Source organism: Pristiophorus japonicus, chromosome 21 (assembly GCF_044704955.1).
Source record: "Pristiophorus japonicus isolate sPriJap1 chromosome 21, sPriJap1.hap1, whole genome shotgun sequence".
In the NCBI taxonomy this organism is placed as follows: Eukaryota; Metazoa; Chordata; class Chondrichthyes; family Pristiophoridae; genus Pristiophorus; species Pristiophorus japonicus.
Window position 1 is genome coordinate 13,224,030 of NC_091997.1, and position 24,827 is coordinate 13,248,856.

Sequence of the window (24,827 nt, forward strand, 5' to 3'; positions counted from 1 at the left end):
CTGGTTCTAGTTTTAGGGGGAAGAAATTCGGTTTAATAGCGCCCTCTCCAGGGGCGCTAAAGGGTTTGCAGCTGCAAGTGCCGGCATTAGCGCCACCCGGCAAATTCAGTGTGCTGGTATCGGCGGCACTGAGGAGTATCGCCTGGGAGCGTCACGCCCCCGGTATCGACATGGCTGCAACATTTGGTTGCACCCCGTAGCACCCCGTAGTGACACCGCCAGAGAAAGCTGGTGTGCAGAGCTATCCTGGGGCGCTAAGGGAAGGAATGACTGCATGAGGCAAGTGCGATCGATAATGATTTTTAACTTTATTTGGGGTGAGTAATGTATAGGGAATGTTTTTTGTGCCGGTTTTTTGTTGCAGGGAGGCTTCTCTTCGGGCGCTACGAAGCTGGCTATTTAGCACGGGATATTCAGTTGCGCACCCGGCCTAGCAAGCGGCCTAAGAGAAGTGTGGGACGTTTCACTTAGCGCTCCACTCCACTGAATTTTGTGGCTCCCATCACAAACCATTTCCCGGCGCTAAATTTAGCGACCACCTGACATTAGCCCCTTAAGAACCCTCCAACTGAATTTCTAGCCCTTAGTGTTTATCAAAGAAAAAATGGAATTAGATTAGGCATCTTTCCAAATGCTTATGCAGAAATCAACGTCACCATGGACAAAATTAATTTCCAAATCTCAGCAACTAATCCAACAGTGTTTATAAACTGACTTTAATTTACCAGTCAGCACATCTTTGTAATTTGTAGCCGCTCAGCTGTACATTAATCACTGAGTTTTAAGCATGTAAACCAGTGATTTGGGTTCAGTTACCTGCTACTGGGTGCCTGGGTCATGATTGCATGACTGAGCAGGTGCAGAAGAGATTTCTACAACATTCTGCGATGATCTCAATGGCACGGCCAGGCAGTGTGGGAAGTATTAATCTCATTGCTTGTCAGCAAGCAGGCACAAGCCTAGAAACACTGACTATCAGTGTTAAATGCTGATGGTTGGCATGTATGATAACAATGCATCAATTAGAAACCAGTTTGTACCAGACAGCCATCGCAAATTTCATGTAAAATTTGTTAGCAACTGAACTGTTGAAACTGCCAAAAATAATGTTGTTTTAAAATATAAAATATTATAATGTTATTCCTTTTCATCTATTCTTGGATTTCAAATAAACTTAAAACAAGAATATCACTCACAGCATGTTGGTGGTATAAAACGTCACCACACATTATTGGCTTAAAGAGAAATGCCATGCAACTGCTTTCCGAATTAATCTTCAACCTTATAAAGGAAGGCAACTATTTTGAGTGCTGCCTTGCAGTCTCTCATGCCCCACATTATATTATTAAACAGGTGGCTCAATTCAACCTTACAGATAGATATCTATGCCCTGCCAGTGAGTCCCTGAATAATGAGCACCAGTCAAGGTCCATCCCTGATGTCACTGCAGAAGAAACTTTCATCAGAGAACTTCCGAGACAAAATTCCTCTCCCCCAGTCTCTCACTTTTAAAGCAAGGAACAGGGTAAAGAGGCTGATCTAAAAAAAATACCAATATGTCCCTTTATAAATCTCTCCATGGCATCGCCCCTCCCTATCTCTGTAATCTCCCTCCAGCTTCACAACCCCCCGCCACCCCCCCCCTCCCCCCGAGATGTCTGCACTCCTCTAATTCTGCCCTCTTGAGTATCCCTGATTATAATCGCTCAACCATTAGTGGCATTGCCTTCTGTTGCTTAGGCCCCAGCTCTGGAACTCCCTGCCTAAACCTCTCCGCCTCTCTACCTCTCTGTCCTCCTTCAAGACTCTCCTTAAAACCTACCTCTTTGACCAAGCTTTTGGTCATCTGCCATAATTTCTTATGTGGCTCAGTGTCAAATTAATTTTTTTGTCTTATAACAATCTTGAAGCGCCTTGGGCTGTTCATTACGTTAAAGGTGCTATATAAATACAAGCTGTTGTTGTTGTTCACAATTCAGATGAATGTGGTTCTTTTTTAATTCTTTGGAAACTAAGTAAAACACACTTGATTCAAATTTTTGGTTGTTGGACTGTACAGCATTCTTCAAAGTATTATTAAGAGTCGTATTTATGCCTGTTTCTCTGCATTCTCTTGTTAAAAAGCTATTCTCACCTGAGGGAGCTTTGAGCTCAATGTGTCAGAGTTCTTTGGATCAATTTAGTAGCGGAACATTACATAACAACATATGTTTACTTAACTCTGTAAGCAACACTGCTTAACCTCGGGGCAATCAACCTGAGTTTCTCATTTAAGCATTTTATGGCATGTGTCAGCAGTTAAGTTGAAAAACACATTTGAACATCCTTTTCATTTAATATGCTAAGGCCCAACATCTGCACAGCAGAGGAGCCAGGCTTGCAACAAATCAAGCTCGAGCATATTTCACAGTGGCGGTCTATAGACGCATCATGTAAAATACTCCACAAAGCAAGAACTACAATACAAGAGTCTGTATAAGTTAAATAACTACCTTAGCTAGTGATCGTACAATTGGGCTCTCCATGATCCCCCTCAGGAAGAGTAAATCTAGATCCTTGGCTCCTGTAGAGTTTGGCAAGTCATTCAAGTTGTCCAGGACTTGCTGCATAGCTATAGAAAGAACAGAGTGCACATTTCAGTATGGAGTGCCCCATATATGGGATGCCATTAAATACGACATAAAAATCTATACAAACTACGTGGTCAAAGGCATTGCCTGATCCTGAGAATGTGCTATGAATGCAAAGTCATAGGTCAAGTTGTTCCCCTGAAAAAGTATCACGAAATGTGAAATAAATTGTCTTGTGTGAATTACTTTAAAGATTACAAATATCTAACTTAAAACAACAACTTGCACTTCCATAGCACCATTAGTGTCCCAAGGCACTTTGTAGAGAAGAACCGGACACTGAGCAGGAGTTTAGGAGGAGGGCTCTAGAGGTGACCAAACGTGCGATTGAAGAAGTAGGTTTTGAGGAAGCTTTTGAAAGTGAGTCGAGGGCTTTGGGAAGGAAATTTCAGAGTTCTGTAAGTTTTGGGCTCTGCCAGTAATGTTGAAATGGAAGGAGTGAGAGATGCACAAGAGTTGCAAGAGTATAACGTGTGAGCTAGAACATGGGTGGCAGTGGTTGGGTGGGGCAAGGCCATGGAGGCATTTACAGACAAGGATGAGAACTTAGAAATGAATGAGCTAGGGGATAGGGAGCCTGTGGAGCTGGGAAAGGACAAGGGTGTTAGTTGAGTAGGATTTATCGTGGGATAAAATGCAGAGAATAAGTTCTCGATGAGATGTTGTCGTGCAGACTGAAGCTTAGGAGGCCTGCAAGGAGAGCATTGGGGCCTAACAGTGTCTGGCAAGGTGTTTGACTTTCTAATCTTGTTTCTGTGTCTAAGTTCAGCTTATCTGACTTAACAAAGCAGGGCCATGGGGGCAGCATAAATCTCAACAATAGGGAAGTAATGAAGCTGGTTAGCAACAACCGTGACAGTTTACAGTTGGTATTGGTAGCAGCAGGCACAGCTAGAGCAGAGATTGCATTGTTCTATTGCCTTTTGTTTCAACAGCAGGTAGCACTGCAGGAGAAAGGTTACACTTGGCACTGGGAATAAGCTATTAGAATGACCTGTGAAGATACCATAACAAATCCATTCAGCACGATGCACAATATTGCAAATCTTTTAATACAGAGCATATTTTATTTATGCAAGACACAGCTGTAAATAAACCAAGCAATCTGGACTAGACAATGGTAAGGCCTGTATAATTTTGCTATAACCACACACACTGGGAACGCCATTTACACATGTAGACAGAATACCTTGTCTGCACATGAATCCTTGATGCTTGAAGATGCATGTTCTCTACAGACTGGTCACGTAATCCTAAAATGTTATAAAGGAAGTTGTCTATCCACTTAGCTCTCCATTGTTCCTTGTTATCATGTTTTTGTGCTCAAACTGCTGGTTAGAGAAACTGTGGCAGCAGCTGTTGTGTGTAAAGCTGCCCAACGTGGTGTCAAATTCTGACAATTATGAATGCGCATTAATGGAATTGAGATTAATGAGAACTTCCCAATCATGACATGACTGGGACAGAACTTCATTTCGTCACATTGGTACACTCTTCCATATCGTTTCTGCTCACTAGATGCCTCTAACCAGTAGTCCTTTAAAAGCATAAGCAATAACAAGGGATGATTGAGACACATTGAGTGACTGAGACCGAGAGATTTGAAAGTGCTATCTCTAACATTTAGAGATTACGGAACAATTCAATGGATAGCATTTATCCTTTAAAATGCATCAGCATTGCAGGTATTAGAGGAGTGTGCTGACACTTCCCAAATTAGAGAGAATCACTGTCATGTCTCTACCACCGCTCTGACTAAGATCAACTAACTGAGGACAGATAGCAGTCTAACTTGTGAACTTCCTGGAAGGTGCGCCTCAGTATCACAAAAGATTTACCCACAAAGCCTCCGAAGCGATGAGCATAGATGCATTCAAGGGGAAGCCAGACAAACATAAGAGGGAGCAAGGAATGCAAGGATATGTTAACGGGGTTAAATGAAGAAGGGTGGGAGGAGGCTCATGTGGAACATAAACACTGACACGGACCTGCTGGGCCGAATGACCTGTTTCTGTGCTGTAAATACCATGCAATACTAGAGGGTGAAGAGGCAGCACAGGCATACAAGTCCAGTTCAATTACAGTGGCTCCTGATTATCATCTCTTTTGGTTCACTAGCTAAATCAAATGAAGTAACTATAACAAGAGTTTCACTTCAATTAATTTAAAAGATATTCAAGATAAATCCTTTCATAACAAAATCACTTGGTTCTTCATTTTAGTCAAATTACTTTTGTACTTCAGTCAGAATGAAATTGGCCACAGCATATTTAGCACACTGACAAAGCATTGATATTTATATGTGAGTAAAAATGTGAAAAAAAGGTTTAAGTTGATAATCAAAATCTAATTAGTCAAAATGTTTTAAAGAACTAAAGTCCTTCAATTAATGAGGAGAGACAATGATAAATATAATTCACGGTTTTTAATGTAATCGGTTTTAAGATAATTCAGCCATTGCTAAATTTCATTTGTGACAGCACACTTCCATCTTCCCACAGTCACGAATAAGGATAAGAATATTTAGTGAATGCTCTCTCCAAAATTGTTACATTTTGTTCACTTCATTCTAATTTTTTTTACACTTTAGGTATTTTTTGCTGCCATGTTTTACTTTTTAACTAACAAAGTGGATGGGCTCAACCCCCAGTTATTTCCCCCCTATCCATATTTATCACCATCAGGTAATAAACTGAGAGAAAGTTTATTTGAAACTTTTGGAAATTACAGTCACCATTTCCATTCATTTGTTCTTGGTAGAGGATTTCCATACTTTAGACCCTAAGAACATACCACGTGACACTAAATGGGCAACAAAACATTACGAATGATAGACTGAATTTTTGGTTCAATTTCCTTTGGGAGATCCATGCAGCAGAATTTTTTTTTAAAATACAGATTTCGCTTTCCTTCAATAGTTCACTTATAGCAAGCCATCCTTTTTACTGTGGGTAAAAATTGCACAGGGCTAATACTGCCTTTGAGAGATGTAAGTGCAAAGTTTTACAAATCAGATAAGGGAGTCTCCATTACAATTTAGATTGCACATTATCTGTAGAATTGAGACTAATGTTCATACCAGTGAGCCACCCAATCGGCTAGCTAAGAATCACAAACTAACCAACAAGTTTCAAACATCAGTGAAGGACAAGACTTTATTTTGGATTCTCTCTGGTCCAGATTGCTCTGCAATGCTACAAGGCTAATGAATGGATATTTGTTTCAAAAAATGATAAAATGTGAAGTCAACAGTTATCAAGTGATCTTTTTGAAAAAAATTGTACCAATCAAGGTCATTTCTTTCTGAAACTACATTCTGATGCATCAGACCCACACAAAATGATCACAAATGGATAATAAACTATAGATGAAGCAATTCATTAAAGCTTTCTGAAGTATGATCTTTATAAACCTTAACATACAATTGACCAGAAAATGGGCTGAATTTGCTGTCAAAATAATGGCAAAGCTAATGGCACTCAGTTATTTATGGGTAACTAATACAGCAACATCAGGTAAGGAGCAGATGCTCAGTTAAATGTGAATATCAAAAAGTTGCTGTCTGAGTTGTGCCACTCTGCCGTTAGTTTCACAAAAATGGCATCTCGCACTTAGCCTCCCCATTTATTTATTTATTTTTGGAACGTTCTGTATGTGTCTATTAAACTGGCCACAGAAAGTTAAATCTGGTCATTGCAAGCGTAAGTACCCTTTTAACTATGTGGTAAGTATAAATGAATGCCAATTAACCTTTGGCATCGAAAATTAACTACAAGTGTGGAGTCTCATTCCTTCAGGTTTTGAAGTTTTCAGGGAGATTTCAAAAATGGCACATTTTTTTCTACTTTTCCTTTCATAATCCAGTTTGTCTTTTCCTTTCTTTGGGGCCAAGTTTCGGCCTGAGTTGCTCCTGTTTTTTTGGAGCAACTGGTTTAGAATGGAGTATCTTAGAAATTTGAATTCTCGGCATTTAGTTTGCTCCAGTTCTAGTCAGTTAGAACAGTTTCACTTTGGAACAGAATTTGTTTTTCAAAAGAGGGGCGTGTCCGGCCACTTACGCCTGTTTTCAAAGTTTAGGCAGTGAAAACTTACTCCAAACTAACTTAGAATGGAGTAAGTGAAGATTTTTGTACATTCGAAAAAACCTTGTCTACACTTTAGAAAATCAGGCGTAGGTTACAAATCAGGCGTAGGGAATGGGGGGGGGGTTTAAAGGGAAGTTTACAAACATTAAACACTTCAGTTTTACAAATAAAGAGCCATCATCAATAATAAATGATAAATACATCAATAAATCAATCAATAAATCAATCAAAAAAATTAATAAAAAATAATTTTTTTTTAAAATCAATAAATAAAACATTTTCTACTTACTAACTGCAGCACCGGGAGTCCTCCAACAGCGTGCTGGGATGGTCCCCCCAGTGTGTCTCTGTCAGTGTCTCTATCTGTCTGTCTGTGTGTGTGTCTCTCACTCTCTGTCTGTCAGTGTCTGTGTTTCTGACAGCGAGGGGAGGAGGGGGAGGGGGAGAAAGGGGGTTGGGGGGGGGGAGGGGGAGAAGGGGGGTGGGGGGGAGGGGAAGAAGGGGGGTTGGGAGGGAGGAGAAGGGGGGTTGGGAGGGGGGTGGAGGGGAGGAAGGGAGTGGGAGGAGGGGTGGGGGATGGGAGGAGGGGTGGGGGTGGGAGGAGGAGAGGAGGGGCAAGGAGAGGAGGGGGAGGAGAGGGGGGGAAGAAGGGAAAGAGGATGTAGGGAGGGAAGGAGAGAGGGGGAAGGAGAGAGGAGGGAGGGAGGGAAGGAGAGGAGGGAGGGAGGGAAGGAGAGAGAAGGGAGGGGGGGAGAGGAGGGAGGGAGGGAAGGAGAGAGGAGGGAGGGAGGGTGGGAAGGAGAGAGAGGGGGAGGGAAGGAGAGAGAAGGGGGGAGGGAAGGAGAGAGGGGGGGGGAAGGGAGAGAAGGAGGCTGAACGGCTGGGCCCAAGATCTCGGGCTGGATTTACAGGTAGGTGGTGTCGGGTCTCGGGGGGGGAGGGGGGGAGAGAGAGAGTCGCGGAGGTCCGGAGGGGGGGGGGCGGGGGGGAGGGGGAGAGAGTCTCGGAGGTCCTGGTGGGGAAGAGAGAGTCGCGGAGGTCCGGGGGTGGGGGGGGCAGGGGGAGCGGGGGGAGGGTCGGGTGGGAGGAGCCTTATTCACGCAGCCCCAGTAAGGCCATTCGGCCAGGGCTAGGGGCTGCGTGCTTCGAGCCCCTCCCACAGCTTTGGGCGCCTGGAGCTACTGCACATGCGCGCCCACTGTAGCGGCACTGTTTTCAGCGCAGGGACCTGGCTCCGCCCCCAACAGCTCGTGCTGCGCCGAGCCGAGCTCCAGAGAACCTGCAGGGAGCCGGAGAATAGATACGTTTTTTTTAGGTGCACTTTCTGGCGCGAAAAACGGGCGTCCAGGTCCGGGCTGCGCCGTTTTAGGCGCGGCCCGAAACTTGGGCCCTTTATCTCTCTTTCTGTACCTGATTTGGCATTGAATTCACATGCCCCTTTAATTCACCCTCCTTTAATTCACCCCCCTTCCCAGTCCTTCCTGTGCTTATTTCCCAATCCTTCAATCTCATTGGTGAAGAAGCTGTTGGTTGCCCTGTTCACTCAGGTCCCAGATGCCCTGTTTCCCACACTGCGCCATTATCAGCTTGCATTTTCAGCAACTTGGAAAGCAAAAACATTTTTGAGTTGAAGGGTACAAGGGCAAGTCTAACTAATGGCAGACACCATTAGATGCTCTGCTACAGTAAATTCTGGACCAAGATGTTTCACTCTTGCTGGAAGTGAAAATGTGCTAATATCACCCTAGCAAACGTTGGACTCATCTAGGTTACAAAGTTATCCATATCACTTTTTGCGCTCTCTATTTTTTATCTGCAATAAAATACTTGCTAGCAATAAATTCTACCTTACCTCTTTACGTCAATATATGATTGAGATGCCTGGATAGCCATTCTATAGAAAATGATAACGACATTTTTATTTTAAAAAGTGGTAATACCCATTTATCTCATTAATGATACACTCAAATACCGAGTCTTTTCCCTAGTGCGCTGTCACAGTGTGCAACATTTATTCCAGAGCTGATTTAGAACTGACTCCACATCAGGGAGCCAAGTCAGCCCTGAAAGTACAACGATAGAGTTTAATTAAGCTTCCCACTACATTGCATGTGTCTCTGCATGAAGCTTGCTGCTAAGATAGGACATTTAATGGAGATTGTGATTGTGGTATTTTAAACTAGACTGGTGTTATACATTATTAAAATAGATCCAACCCATGTGATGAAGGTAGACTTTTCATTCGTTCACTCATGAAGAGACCATTATCAAGCATCCATCCACTTTACTTCCTATAGGGGGTCTATGCAGTGACATTTGTTGTACTTGTATGGAAGGTACAAGGCCAGCCATTTCATAAAATGCTAAAAATGTAGGACCTACAAGTAGTAGAAAATAATTTTGATTTTAGAGAAGGAAAAGCAAAATGATTACAGAGAAAAAAAAATCAGAACATTTTGAATATAGCAATGAGTTTCAAGCACTCAACACGGTTCCCACAAAAGGTAAATAGCCCAACTGTTTTTATGAAGCTGTAGAGACCAGGAATGTCTCGGTTATGATCGCTGATCTGCACTGAGTTAGTTGATCTCCATCACCAACGCAATCTTCTTCTTCTGAGGCAGTCCCCTGGAGTCAAGGATGACTTGTTTCCACACTAAAATGAGTTCTAAGGTGACTGATGAGACCAATGTGGGATCTACAATCTCTGTCACAGATGGGGCAGACGGTGGTTGGAGGGACGGGTGGGTGGAGTGCTTGATTTAAGAAACAAGAAATAGGAACAGGAGTAGGCCATTTGGCCCCTCGAGTCTGCTCCACCATTTAATAAGATCATGGCTGATCTGATCATGGACTCAGGTCCACTTCCCTGCCCGCTCCCCATAACCCTTTATTCGCTTATTGCTCAAACATTTGTCTATCTCCGCCTTAAATATATTCAATGACCCAGAAGCCACAGCTCTCTGGGGCAGAGAATTCCATAGATTTACAACCCTCAGAAGAAATTCCTCCTCATCTCAGTTTTAAATGGTTGGCCCCTTATTCTGAGACTATGTCCCCTAGTTTTAGTTTCCCCTATGAGTGGAAATATCCTCTCTGCATCCACCTTGTCGAGCACCCTCATTATTTTATATGCTTCGATAAGATCACTTCTCATTCTTCTGAATTCCAATGAGTATAGGCCCAACTTACTCAACCTATCTTCATAAGTCAACCCCCTCATCTCTAGAATCAACCTAGTGAACCTTCTCTGAACAGCCTCCAATGCAAGTATATCCCTCCTTAAATATGGAGACCAAAACTGTATGCAGTACTCTAGGTGTGGCCTGTACAGTTGTACCAGGACTTCTCTGCTTTTATACTCCATCCCCCTTGCAATAAAGGCCAACATTCCATTTGCCTTCCTGATTACTTGCTCTACTTGCATACTAACTATAAAGACCCAGCAGGCGTGAGGAGGCGGGAGCTTGGAGCAGCGCGAGTCCGGGGAGTTCGGAAGGCCTATAAAGGCCCAGCAGGCGTGAGGAGATGGGAGCTTGGAGCAGCGTGAGTCTGGGGAGTTCGTGAGGCTTATAAAGGCCCAGCAGGTGTGATGAGGCGGGAGCTCAGAGCAGCGCGAGTCCGGGGAGTTCGGGAGGCCTATAAAGGCCAGCTAGTGCAGCTGCAGCAGGGAGAGAAGGCAAAAAAGTAGAAAGAAATCGAAAGGTGACGTCACAGCCAAGGGGGTAAGTAGTTTTTCTTTTTCTTTTCTTTATCAGTAAGTAACCTTTTAGCCTTGTTGTTGCCAAATTAAGTTTATCTAGGGGTTAAGTCATGGCAGGAGAGCTCGGACACATGTTATGCTCCTCCTGTACTATGTGGGAAGTCAGGGACGCTTCCGGCGACCCTGACGACTACATGTGCGGGAAGTGTATCTGGCTGCAGCTCCTGACGGACCACATTGCGGCACTGGAGCTGCGGGTGGATTCACTCTGGAGCATGTACGATGCTGAGAATGACGTGAATAGCACGTTTAGTGAGTTGGTCTTACTGCAGGTAAAGAGTACACAGCCAGATAGGGAATGGGTGACCAACAGGAAGAGCAGTGCAAGGAAGGTAGTGCAGGAGTCCCCTGCGGTCATCCCCCTCCAAAACAGATACACCGCTTTGGGTACTGTTGGGGGGATGACTCACCAGGGGAGGGCGCCAGTAGCCAAGTTCATGGCTCTGCTGCACAGAAGGACAGGAAAAAGAGTGGGAGAGTTATAGTGATAGGGGATTCAATTGTAAGGGGAATAGATAGACGTTTCTGCGGCTGCAACCGAGACTCCAGGATGGTATGTTGCCTCCCTGGTGCAAGGGTAATGGTTGTCTTGGAGTGGGTGCAGGACATTCTGAAAAGGGAGGGTGCATATAGGTACCAACGATATAGGTTAAAAACGGGATGAGGTCCTACAAGATGAATTTAGGGAGCTAGGAGCTAAATTAAAAAGTAAGACCTCAAAAGTAGTAATCTCAGGATTGCTACCAGTGCCACATGCCAGTCAGAGTAAGAATCGCAGGATAGCTCAGATGAATACGTGGCTTGAGGAGTGGTGCAGAAGGGAGGAGTTCAAATTCCTGGGACATTGGAACCGGTTCTGGGGGAAGTGGGACCAGTACAAACCAGACGGTCTGCACCTGAGCAGGATCGGAACCAATGTTCTAGGGGGAGTGTTTGCTAGTGCTGTTGGGGAGGAGTTAAACTAATATGGCAGGGGGATGGGAACCTATGCAGAGAGACAGAGGGAAGTAGAATGGGGGCAGAAGCAAAAAATAGAAAGAAGAAAAGTAAAAGTGTAGGGCAGAGAAACCAAAGGCAAAAAGAGCCACATTACAGCAAAATTCTAAAGGGGCAAAGTGTGTTAGAAAGACAAGCCTGAAGGATCTGTGCCTCAGTGCGAGGAGTATTCGGAATAAGGTGGACGAATTAACTGCGCAGATAGCAGTTAATGGGTATGATGTAATTGGCATCACGGAGCCATGGCTCCAGGGCGACCAAGGCTAGGAACTCAACATCCAAGGGTATTCAACATTTGGGAAGGATGGACAGAAAGGAAAAGGAGGTGGGGTGTCATTGCTGGTTAAAAAGGAAATTAATGCAATAGTAAGAAATGATACTAGCTTGGATGATGTGGAATCGGAATGGATGGAGCTACGGAATACCAAGGGGCAGAAAACGCTAGTGGGAGTTGTGTACAGACCACCAAACAGTAGTAGTAAGGTTGGGGACAGCATCAAACAAGAAATTAGGGATGCATGTGTGATGTCCCTGCACCGTACTACAAACTCACACGAGGCATGTACTGCAGACACAGGCACTACGTAACCTTAACCTTTATTCCCAGGACCAAGGAGTGCTGACCCTGGGTGGGACCTCCCCTTTTATACTTGGAACCCCAGGTGAGGAGTGTCACCCACAAGTTCACCCCCTGTGGTCAGGGTGTGCCTTTCTAGGGTATAAGTACAGTGTATAGGAGTTTCATGAAAGTTACAGTTACATGAAGATTACCATTGCATGATGGTTACATACATGACAGCATGCAATAAAGGTATAGCATTTATCATGGGTGACTTTAATCTACATATTAATTGGGCTAACCAAACTGGTAGCAATGCGGTGGAGGAGGATTTCCTGGAGTGTATTAGGGATGGTTTTCTAGAGCAATATGTCGAAGAACCAACCAGGGAGCTGGCCATCCTAGACTGGGTGATATGTAATGAGAAAGAACTAATTCGCAATCTTGTTGTGCGAGACCCCTTGGGGAAGAGTGACCATAACATGGTAGAATTTTTTATTAGGATGGAGAGTGACACAGTTAATTCAGAAACTAGGGTCCTGAACTTAAGGAAAGGTAACTGCGATGGTTTGAGGCGTGAATTGGCTAAAATAGACTGGCAAATGATACGTAAAGGATTGACGGTGGATAGGCAATGGTAAACATTTAAAGATCACATGGATGAACTTCAGCAATTGTACATCCCTGTCTGGAGTAAAAATAAAATGGGGAAGGTGGCTCAACTGTGGCTAACAAGGGAAATTAAGGATAGTGTTAAATCCAAGGAAGAGGCATATAAATGGCCAGAAAAAGCAGCAAACCTGAGGACTGGGAGAAATTTAGAATTCAGCAGAGGAGGACCAAAGGGTTTAATTAAGAGGGGGAAAATAGAGTACGAGAAGATGCTTGCCGGGAACATAAAAACTGATTGCAAAAGCTTCTATAGATATGTGAAGAGAAAAAGATTAGTGAAGACAAACATAGGTCCCTTTCAGTCGGATTCAGGTGAATTTATAGTGGGGAACAAAGAATTGGCAGACCAATTGAACAAATACTTTGGTTCTGTCTTCACGAAGGAAGACACAAATAGCCTTCCGGAAATACTAGGGGACTGAGGGTCTAGTGAGAAGGAGGAACTGAAGAATATGCTTATTAGGCAGGAAATTGTGTTAGGGAAATTGATGGGATTGAAGGCCGATAAATCCCCGGGGCCTGATAGTCTGCATCCCAGAGTACTTAAGGAAGTGGTCCCAGAAATAGTGAATGCATTGGTGATCATTTTCCAACAGTCTATCGACTCTGGATCAGTTCCTATGGACTGGAGGGTAGCTAATGTCACATCACTTTTTAAAAAGGGAGGGAGAGAGAAAGTGGGTAATTACAGACCAGTTAGCCTGACACCAGTGATGGGGAAAATGTTGGAATCAATTATTAAGGATGAAATAGCAGCCCATTTGGAAAGCAGTGACAGGATCAGTCCAAGTCAGCATGGATTTATGAAGGGGAAATCATGCTTGACAAATCTTCTGGGATTTTTTGAGGATGTAACTAGTAGAGGATGTAACAAGGGAGAACCAGTGGATGTGATGTATTTGGACTTTCAAAGGGCTTTTGACAAGGTCCCACACAAGAGATTGGTGTGCAAAATCAAAGCACATGGTATTGGGGGTAATATACTGACGTGGATAGAGAACTGGTTGGCAGACAGGAAGCAGAAAGTCGGGATAAACAGTTCCTTTTCAGAATGGCAGGCAGTGACTAGTGGAGTGCCGCAGGGCTCAGTGCTGGGACCCCAGCTCATTACAATATACATCAATGATTTGGATGAAGGAATTGAGTGTAATATCTCCAAGTTTGCAAGTGACACTAAGCTGTGTGGCGGTGTGAGCTGTGAGGGGGACGCTAAGAGGCTGCAGGGCGACTTGGACAGGTTAGGTGAGTGGGCAAATGCATGGCAGATGCAGTCTAATGTGGATAAATGTGAGGTTATCCACTTTGGGGGCAAAAACGCGAAGACAGAATATTATCTGAATGGTGGCAGATTAGGAAAAGGGGAGGTGCAACCAGACCTGGGTGTCATGGTTCATCAATCATTGAAAGTTGGCATACAGGTACAGCAGGCTGTAAAGGCGGCAAATGGTATGTTGGCCTTCATAGCTAGGGGATTTGAGTATAGGAGCAGGGAGGTCTTACTGCAGTTGTACAGGGCCTTGGCGAGGCCTCATCTGGAATATTGTGTTCAGTTTTGGTCTCCTAATCTGAGGAAGGATGTTCTTGCTATTGAGGGAGTGCAGCGAAGGTTCACCAGACTGATTCCTGGGATGGCTGGACTGACATATGAGGAAAGACTGGATCAACTGGGCCTTTATACATTGGAGTTTAGAAGGATGAGAGGGGATCTCATAGAAACATACAAGATTCTGACGGGTTGGGACAGGTTAGATGTGGGTAGATTGTTCCTGATGTTGGGGAAGTCCAGAACCAGGGGACACAGTCTTAGGATAAGGGGTAGGCCATTTAGGACTGAAATGAGGAGAAACTTCTTCACTCAGAGAGTTGTTAACCTGTGGAGTTGTTGATGCCAGTTCATTGGATATATTCAAGAGGGAGTTAGATATGGCCCTTACAACTAAGGGAACCAAGGGGTATGGAGAGAAAGCAGGAAAGGGGTACTGAGGGAATGATCAGCCATGATCTTATTGAATGGTGGTGCAGGCTCGAAGGGCCGAATGGCCTACTCCTGCACCAATTTTCTATGTTTCTATGTTTTTGTATTTCATGTACAAGGACCCCCAGGTTCCTCTGTTCTGCAGCACTTTGCAATTTTTCTCTATTTAAATTATAATTTGCTTTTCTATTTTTCCTGCCAAAGTGGATAACCTCACAATTTCCCACATTATACTTCATCTGCCAAATTTTTGCCCACTCACTTAGCCTGTCTATATACCTTTTCAGATTTGTCATACACTCCTTGCTCTGATTGTACTTGGCTTCCGCATGTTCCCGGAGTTGGGAATCGAAGTGTTCTGTTCCTTCTCAGATGCTCCTCCTCCAACTCCTGGTCTTGAGCCAGGGATTCTCAAGAATCGGTGGTAATGTTGCATTTTTTCAAGGCGGCTTTGAGGGTGTCCTTGAAGTAGTTCCTCTGCCCCCCTGGGGCTCGCCTGCTGTGACATAGCTTGGAGTAGATGCTTGGTTCGGGAGTCCAGCATCAGGCATGGGGACAATGTGGCCTGCCCACCGGAGCTGGTCAAGCGTGGTCAATGCCTTGATGCTGGGAGAGAATGCTGATGCTTTCTGGGCTTGTGAGCAGGGGAAATAAAGGAAATAAAAGCAGCCCACTTTTAGTGGAAAGTGCACATGTGTAAATATCAACCTGGGGCAGGATTAGGCTCATCTGTGCAGTCCACCTCCCCACAACTGAATGGCTTGGCAACTGTAATGTATATAATGATTCGAAAGACTTGTTACTGTAAACTCACTCAGGTGCAAACCTGGTTCAACTTTATTCGCACCCAAAGTGCGCACATGACATGGTACTCGCTCTTATATACCAGGGCCTGCGCACACGCGTGTACAGCCCGATGACTTCCAACAGTGGTGCCCCCTGGTGTCTCGTGACCCCAAGCATCAATACATAACAACATTCCCTTTCAAGATTTTAGAATCAGTCTCTTTACAAATTAACACGGTCTGGGGCTTTTCGCTCACGAGTTGATCGTCTCAGTTCAACTCCAGTTCTGGTCGGGCGTTCTGAGTCAGTTATGACTGGAGGCTGAGTAACCGATCTGATGGGAGTGGCAATGACCCTATCAGAGACTGAAAGTCCAGATTCAGTAATGATAGCAGAGTCTTCTGATGAATGAACATTGGTTGGTTGGTCACTGACTGCATCTTGCTCAACCGGTTCCGCAGTTTTGTCTGATCAACATGTTTCCTGCATGTCTGCCCATTCTTGAGCTTGACGATAAACACTCTGTTACCCTCCTTGGCCGTAACAGTACCGGCGATCCACTTTGGACATTGACCATAGTTCAGTACATAAACTGGATCGTTGATCGAGATGTCACGTGACACAGCAGCACAATCATGATATCCTTGCTGATTCTGACGTCTGTTTTCAACATGATCATTCAAATCAGGATGGACAAGAGAAAGCTTGGTCTTGAGACTTCTCTTTATCAGTAGTTCAGCAGGGGAGGCCCCGGTAAGCGTGTGAGGTCTTGTCCTGTAACTAAGCAATGTACATGACAAACGAGTCTGCAATGAACCCCGAGTCACACGTTTCATGCTTTGCTTGATCGTTTGAACTGCACGCTCTGTTTGACCATTAGACGCAGGTTTAAATGGAGCAGACCTTACATGTCTGATACCATTGAGTTTCATGAACTCCTGAAACTCAAGACTTGTGAAGCAAGATCAGTTATCGCTCACAACAATGTCAGGCAAATCATGAGCAGCAAACTTGACACGGAGGCTCTCAATAGTAGCTATGGACATACTGGATGACATAATAATACTCTATCCACTTTGAATATGCATCCACCACAACAAAAAACATTTTTCCCAGAAAAGGGCCCACAAAATCGATGTGTATCCTCGACCATGGTTTAGATGGCCATGACCAAAAACTCAGCGGAGATTCCGCTGGTACTTTACTTAGCTGCATGCAAGTATTGCACTAATGCACACATGATTCCAGGTCAGAGTCAATTCCAGGCCACCAAACATGAGCCCTGGCAATGGCTTTCATCATGACGATGCCAGGATGAGTGCTATGTAGTTCACGTACAAATTTTTCTCTGCCTTTCTTAGGCATAACAACCCGATTGTCCCACAATAGATAATCTGACTGAATGGATAGTTCATCTTTGCGACGGTTGTAAGGTTTGGTCTCATCACACATTTCCATAGGTATTGCAGACCAATCATCACTGAGGACACAACGTTTCACAACCGATAAAATAGGATCATAGCTGGTCCAGATCCTCATTTGTTGAGCAGTGACAGGAGTTCCTTCACTCTCAAAAGCATCCATTACTAACAGTCGATCTGCAGGTTGAGGCATCTCCACTTCAGGTGTGGGCAACTGCAGACGACTCAGTGCATCGGCACAATTCTCAGTGCCAGGTCAATGACGAATAACATAATCATAGGCAGACAATGTCAACACCCACCTCTGGATACGGGACGATGCATTGGTGTTAATACCTTTGTTTTACGAAAACAATGAATTGAGTGACTTGTGATCCGTTTCGAGTTCAAAACGAAGACCAAACAGGTACTGATGCATCTTTTTGACCCCATACACACAGACCAAAGCTTCTTTTTCTACCATGCTGTAAGCTCTTTCCGTCTTTGACAAACTTTTCGAGGCATATGCAACAGGTTGTAGCTTACCCGACTTATTTGCTTGTTGGAGTACACAGCCAACCCCATATGATGAAGCATCATAGGCCAATACAAGATGCTTACCCAGATCATAGTGAACAAGCAGCTTGTTCGAACAGAGCAGATTCTTAGCTTTCTCAAAAGCTCTATCTTGAGATACACCCAGACCCAGTTGTCGTCTTTTCTGAGCAGCATGTGCAATGGCTCTTATAAAGTGCTCAATCTGGGTAAGAAATTACCGAAGTAGTTGAGTAGCCCAAGGAATGAATGTAGCTCCATCACATTCTGAGGTCTGGGTGCATTTTTGATGGCCTCGGTTTTCGAATCAGTAGGCCTGATGCCATTAGCAGCAATCTTCCTCCCCAGGAATTCAACTTCAGGTGCCATGAAGACATACTTAGAACGTTTCAGCCTGAGTTCCACTTTGTCCAGACAATGTAGGACTTCTTCAAGATTTTTCAGATGTTCAGCAGTGACCAGAATGTCATCTTGAAACATGACGGTTCTAGGAACGGACTTCAGTAGACTCTCCATGTTCTTCTGAAATATGGCTGCAGCCGAACAGATTCCAAAAGGTCACCTGTTGTAGACAAACAGTCCTTTATGGGTGTTGATGCAGGTGAGTTTCTTCGAAGTGTCAACAAGCTCCTGTGTCATATAGGCCGACATCAGATCCAGTTTAGTGAACGACTTTCCACCAGCTAGCATGGCGAACAGGTCATCAGTCTTCGGTAGCGGATACTGATCTTATTTCAAAAATTGGTTAATCATAACCTTGGTCTCCACAGATCCTGACAGTGCCATCACTCTTTAACACAGGAACGATAGAACTAGCCCATTCGTTTAATTTGACCGTTGATATGACCTCTTCACGTTGGAGTCTGTCAAGCTCAATTTCGACCTTCTCCCTCATCATGTATGGAACAGACCGAGCTTTATGATAGACAGGTCTTGCATCAGAATCCAGGTGAATCTGCACCTTGGCTCCAATAAAATTGCCAATGCCTGGTTCGAACAAAGGAGGAAATTTCTTCAGCACTTGAGCACATGAAGTGTCCTCCACCGAGGACAACGCTTTGATATCATTCCAGTTCCACTTGATTTTCTCACGGCAATTCCTGCCAAACAGCATTGCACCATTGCCTGGGACAATCCATAATGGTAAATCGTGAACCACACCGTCATACGACACCTTGACTACTGCACTGCCAATCACCGGTATGAGTTCCTTAGTGTAAGTACACAACTTGGCATTGATTGGACTCAGCTTAGGCTTCACAACCTCAGTGTCCCACAGCTTGTCGAATGTCCTTTGGCTCATTATCGACTGACTCGCACCAGTGTCCAGCCCCATTGATACAGGCACACCATTCAGCTTCACATTAACCATCATCGGTTGGCTCTTTGTCAGGAACGAATGCAGGCCGTACACTTCCTCCTCGGGTATCTTGGGTTGCACATCCGGGCCAGCACTGGACTGGTCATCATCATCAATGTGATGAGCAGCAGCACGCTTGCTCAGTTGTGGGCATATTCACTGAAGATGCCCCACTTTCGAAAAGCCTTTACAGATATACTGTTTAAACCAATGCTGATGAGGCCAAATGTAATGTATATAATGACTCGAAAGACTTGTTACTGTAAACTCACTCAAGTGCAAACCTGGTTCAACTTTATTCGCGCCTCAAGTGCGCACATGACATAGTACTTGCCCTTATATACCAGGGCCCGCGCACACATGCGTACAGCCCGATGACCTCCGACAGTGGTGCCCACTGGTGTCTATTGACCCCAAGCATCAATACATAACAGCAACACTCAGACATGAAGAATTGTCAATGAAACAACACAGGGCTGCTGGTGCTCAGGGTCAAACACCAGGAGGATCAGTCCTTAGAAAGAGAAGAGATGAAAAAAGAAATAAAATTGAGGGGGTACAAACAGCAGCAGCTAAATTCTGAAGAAAGTACAGGTTATGATTACACCAATATATTAGTTGCATCCTGGCACTACTTCATTAGTAACATCTGAATGACAAAATAGTCCAAGGTTCCTTTGGTCCCAATGTCGTCTTATTTTTTACGATTCAACATTTTGGAAGTTGCAGTGATAATTTAGTACTCGGAAGATTTTATTTTCAGTGAAATACTGTGAATATTATTAAAGCAAAGCTAGTTTCAGTTCAAGCTTAATGTGCAGATGAAAAAAAACAAATGTCTTCAACACATCACTCAAACCCTCAGCTGGCAGCACAATAGCTACCTAAAAATAGATGTACATAAGTCTCTTCCCACCATTAACAAAGGCCAACTGTCGCTGATAGATTTCCTGTTCTGAAGATTTCAGAGATATGTGGAGTCATTCCTGGTATAAAAGATATGGCGATAACTTTATTAGCACCAGTGATTAGGCACTTGTTGGAAAAACTGGAACCTGATCAGAGAATACTCTATTAGCGAATACATTGGTTTAATGGATGTAAATACTGCATTGGTGGACTTTGCACAGATTTTAATCTGTATATTCCCCCACATGCTGTAAATACGGAAACCTATACTATTAACCTGGTTTGATAAATAGGTTAGCAAACTGTGAATCTTAAATTATTCAAATAGTTGTGAATTGGCAGAGTTTATTAGACACATGGAACTACTTCAAATTCTGTCAATCAATCATAGGGGGTCCGTCGAACGAGGATGACTTGCTTCCACGAGTTCACTTCCTGCACACAAAACACAACTTAAAAACTCCTCTCCATCAACTGCAAATGTAATCCTTATAATGATTCCCTCTCCCCTTACAGACCGAACAATGTGTAGAAGGTAACAGTGATATGCATGTTAAAGGATACAGAGATATTGGGGGTAAGTGCATCATTAGTACTGTTACCATACCTACAAGATGTTAGATAGACATGCATCAACTACTCAGATCATCAAAATAGCCCAGCTTGCTTTCAAATTCCAGCTCATCCATCCACAGCACAAACTGTCCTAATCTCAAATTCCATCTCATCTATCAGTAACAAAGTTTGTCCCCATCTCAACCATCACCTTCACTGTGACAGGCATAACAAAAAGCGTAGACTGAGAAAAGGTCATTTATCCCATGAAGATCTGTCCTTTCACCGGTCATGTACAATCTGTTCTGATATATACCCTATCCCACTCATTAATCTTTCAAAGGAAACGCTGCATAAAAGATAATCAAGCAAAGCTCCAGAATATTAGTCCATCCTTACAGTTCCACTATTCATCGCTGGTCTACTTCTTTCCAGAGACAACACACTACACAAACCCTCCCATCCCAACAGCATGGAAATAATTAGGTAGCATGGAATGTTCCGCAGAATATATGATCCTCTCGGTCTTTCCTTATAATTATGAACCTCCAATTATGATTCCCAATCAGATATATTTATCCACCTCCTTTTAAAAAATGTTTATCATTGTAATACTAGTGGACTTTCACGCGATTATATTTCTCGTATCTATTATGTGGGAATAATCTTATAAATACTAGTTTCACTTTAGGCTTGCTAATTTTGACCTTGTATTATCGAAGTTTAGACTTATTGTCCAGTTCAAATGCCCTGTTCACATCTGCATCTATATCAGTGTTAAAAAGCCGAGATCATATCCCTCAATACTTTTTCAATGCAAACCCACCTCAGAACAGAGTCCTGAACCCAGAAAATGATCTCAGTCGCTCTTCTCTGAGCCTTCTCCAATATAGTCATAACGGGGAACAAAGAAATGGCAGACCAATTGAACAAGTACTTTGGTTCGGTATTCACTAAGGAGGACACAAACAACCTTCCGGATATAAAAGGGGTCAGAGGGTCTAGTATGAAGGAGGAACTGAGGGAAATCCTTATTAGTCGGGAAATTGTGTTGGGGAAATTGATGCGATTGAAGGCCAATAAATCCCCAGTGCCTGATGGACTGCATCCCAGAGTACTTAAGGAGGTGGCCTTGGAAATAGCGGATGCATTGACAGTCATTTTCCAACATTCCATAGACTCTGGCTACCCTCCACTCCATAGGAACTGATCCAATGTAATCCCACTTTTTAAAAAAGGAGGGAGAGAGAAAAAAGGGAATTATAGACCGGTCAGCCTGACATCGGTAGTGGGTAAAATGATGGAATCAATTATTAAGGATGTCATAGCAGTGCATTTGGAAAGAGGTGACATGATAGGTCCAAGTCAACATGGATTTGTGAAAGGGAAATCATGCTTGAGAAATCTTCTGGAATTTTTTGAGGATGTTTCCAGTGGAGTGGACAAGGGAGAACCAGTTGATGTGGTGTATTTGGACTTTCAGAAGGCTTTCGATAAGGTCCCACACAAGAGATTAATGTGCAAAGTTAAAGCACATGGGATTGAGGGTAGTGTGCTGATGTGGATTGAGAACTGGTTGGCAGACAGGAAGCAAAGAGTAGGAGTAAATGGGTCCTTTTCAGAATGGCAGGCAGTGACTAGTGGGGTACCGCAAGGTTCTGTGCTGGGGCCCCAGCTGTTTACATTGTACATTAATGATTTAGACGAGGGGATTAAATGTAGTATCTCCAAATTTGCGGATGACACTAAGTTGGATGGCAGTGTGAGCTGCGAGGAGGATGCTATGAGGCTGCAGAGTGACTTGAATAGGTTAGGTGAGTGGGCAAATGCATGGCAGATGAAGTATAATGTGGATAAATGTGAGGTTATCCACTTTGGTGGTAAAAACAGAGAGACAGACTATTATCTGAATGGTGACAGATTAGGAAAAGGGGAGGTGCAACGAGACCTGGGTGTCATGGTACATCAGTCATTGAAGGTTGGCATGCAGTTACAGCAGGCGGTTAAGAAAGCAAATGGCATGTTGGCCTTCATAGCGAGGGGATTTGAGTACGGGGCAGGGAGGTGTTACTTCAGTTGTACAGGGTCTTGGTGAGGCCACACCTGGAGTATTGCGTACAGTTTTGGTCTCCTAACTTGAGGAAGGACGTTCTTGCTATTGAGGGAGTGCAGCGAAGGTTCACCAGACTGATTCCCGGGATGGCGGGACTGACATATCAAGAAAGACTGGATCAACTGGGCTTGTATTCACTGGAGTTCAGAAGAATGAGAGGGGACCTCATAGAAACGTTTAAAATTCTGACGGGTTTAGACAGGTTAGATGCAGGAAGAATGTTCCCAATGTTGGGGAAGTCCAGAACCAGGGGTCACAGTCTAAGGATAAGGGGTAAGCCATTTAGGACCGAGATGAGGAGAAACTTCTTCACCCAGAGAGTGGTGAACCTGTGGAATTCTCTACCACAGAAAGATGTTGAGGCCAATTCACTAAATATATTCAAAAAGGAGTTAGATGTAGTCATTACTACTAGGGGGATCAAGGGGTATGGCGAGAAAGCAGGAATGGGGTATTGAAGTTGCATATTCAGCCATGAACTCATTGAATGGCGGTGCAGGCTCGAAGGGCCGAATGGCCTACTCCTGCACCTATTTTCTATGTTTCTATATCAATGTTATCCTGAAGTTAGAGTGCCCAAAACTACATTCAATATTCCAAATGTGATCTCACCAATCAACTGTTCAAGGTTAAAATAACTTGTTTTGGCTTAGTCAAAATCAGCCTGCCTTATAATATTTGTGTATTCAGTAATTATATAGACATTGCAATGTGGAATCACACCATTCGGCCCAACCAGTCTGTGTTGGTGCTAATCCTTCACATGAGAAATCCTTATCCTGTTGCCATCACCCTTTAACCCTCTTTTCATCAACCACCTATTCTGTTTCAATCACTAACTCTGGTAATGAATGCCTCAGCTTCCCAATCCTCTGTGTAAAAATGTTTCTCCTTCTCTCTGTCCTAAATCCCTTACGAATCGAGGCCCCGTCTGCTCTCGCAGGTGGACGCAAAAGATCCCAAGGCACTATTTCGAAGAGGAGCAGGGGAGTTATCCCCGGTATCTTGGCCAATATTTATCCCTCAATTAACAGAACAAAAAAAGATTATCTGGTCATTATCACAAGCCTGTGGGAGCTTGCTGTGCGCAATTAGCTGCCGTGTTTCCTGCATTACAACAGTGACCAAATTTCAAAAGTATTTTTTGGCTGTAAAGTGCTTCGGGACGTCCTCAGGTCATGAAAGGGCCTATATAAATGCAAGTCTTTTCTTTCTATTCCTGTTTGACTCAATGCAGTTTATACATCTCCTCAAATTGTTTCTCCTCCTGTGTCAAAAGGTCCTCTCTGCTGTAGCCCTGGGGATCTATTCTAAGCCCCCGCCTGTCATATATGTAACCTCTCTGTAACACCATTGCAATACTGTATATACTTAAGCAATGCACACCTTGACCACAGGGGGTGAACTTGTGGGAGACACTCCTTACCTGGTCATCCAGTTATATAAAGGGAGGTCCCATGCAGGGTCATCACTTCTTGGTCCTGTGAATAAAGGTTCAGGTCATAGAGTGACCTTGTCCATAGAATGTGCCCCGTGTGGGTTTTGTGCCATTGAGTAAGGAATTTACATTGGTGATGAGAAACGGGAATCAACGACCCATGAGAATGGCCACTGGTAGCTCAGAGGAACGGTACTGTGTTGGTGAGGACTGGGACGATTTCATTGAGAGGCTCCAGCAAAGCTTTGTCACGAAAGAATGGCTGGAAGATGCAGCGGCCGACAAGCGAAGGGCACATCTGCTGACCAGCTGCGGATCTAAGACTTACGCGCTCATGAAGGACCTACTAGCACCCGAAAAGCCGGCGGAAAAAACCTTTGAAGAGCTCAGCAAACTAATTGGTGAGCACCTCAAACCGACGAGCAGCATACACATGACCCGACAAAAGATTCTATACCCACCGACGTCATGAAGGACATGAAGGGGGGAGATGTTAAGGGATTTCTTTATTGAGGGCATCGGTCATGCGGGGATTTTCCGAAAGTTAATTGAGACCAAGGACTTGACTTTAGAAGCGGCGGCGTTGATGGCTCAGACTTCCATGGCAGGGGAGGAGGAAACCAAAATAATATACGCGTGCAATTCTGCCTCCAACATGGTGGGGGATCAAGGAGTCAATATCATAAATGTGACAGAGCCCCGCAGGCAGGCAAGGGCAATTCGACAAACCCCAGGCAGCAATAGACCCCAAAGCAGGTTTTCAACAGAGACAATGGTCGGCTGAACGGACATTTACACCATCACAGTGGACAATGCGGTCTGGGATGGGGCCATTGACACCCACTAACAGGGTACTCAAGGGCAGTCAAAGAGACAATCAGCGAGGAATGCCGGGTCATAGCTCCTTTGTTCACAATAATGGGAATCTCAGCTCATGCTGGAGGTGTGGGGGCAAACACTCTGCCAGGACTTGTGGGTTTCAACAATTCGTCTGCAGAAATTACAACCTCAGTGGCCATTTAGCTCGAATG

General features: G+C 44.1%; 1 protein-coding gene across 1 annotated transcript in view; it reads right to left on the minus strand.

Annotated features, from left to right (window-relative positions):
- Positions 1–24,827, minus strand: part of mpp2b (MAGUK p55 scaffold protein 2b) — a 386,468-nt gene that overhangs the window by 155,615 nt on the left and 206,026 nt on the right. The window contains exon 2 of the mRNA XM_070864011.1: positions 2,493–2,611. Coding sequence (XP_070720112.1) covers positions 2,493–2,611 — 119 coding nt within the window. The remainder of the gene's footprint in view (positions 1–2,492; positions 2,612–24,827) is intronic.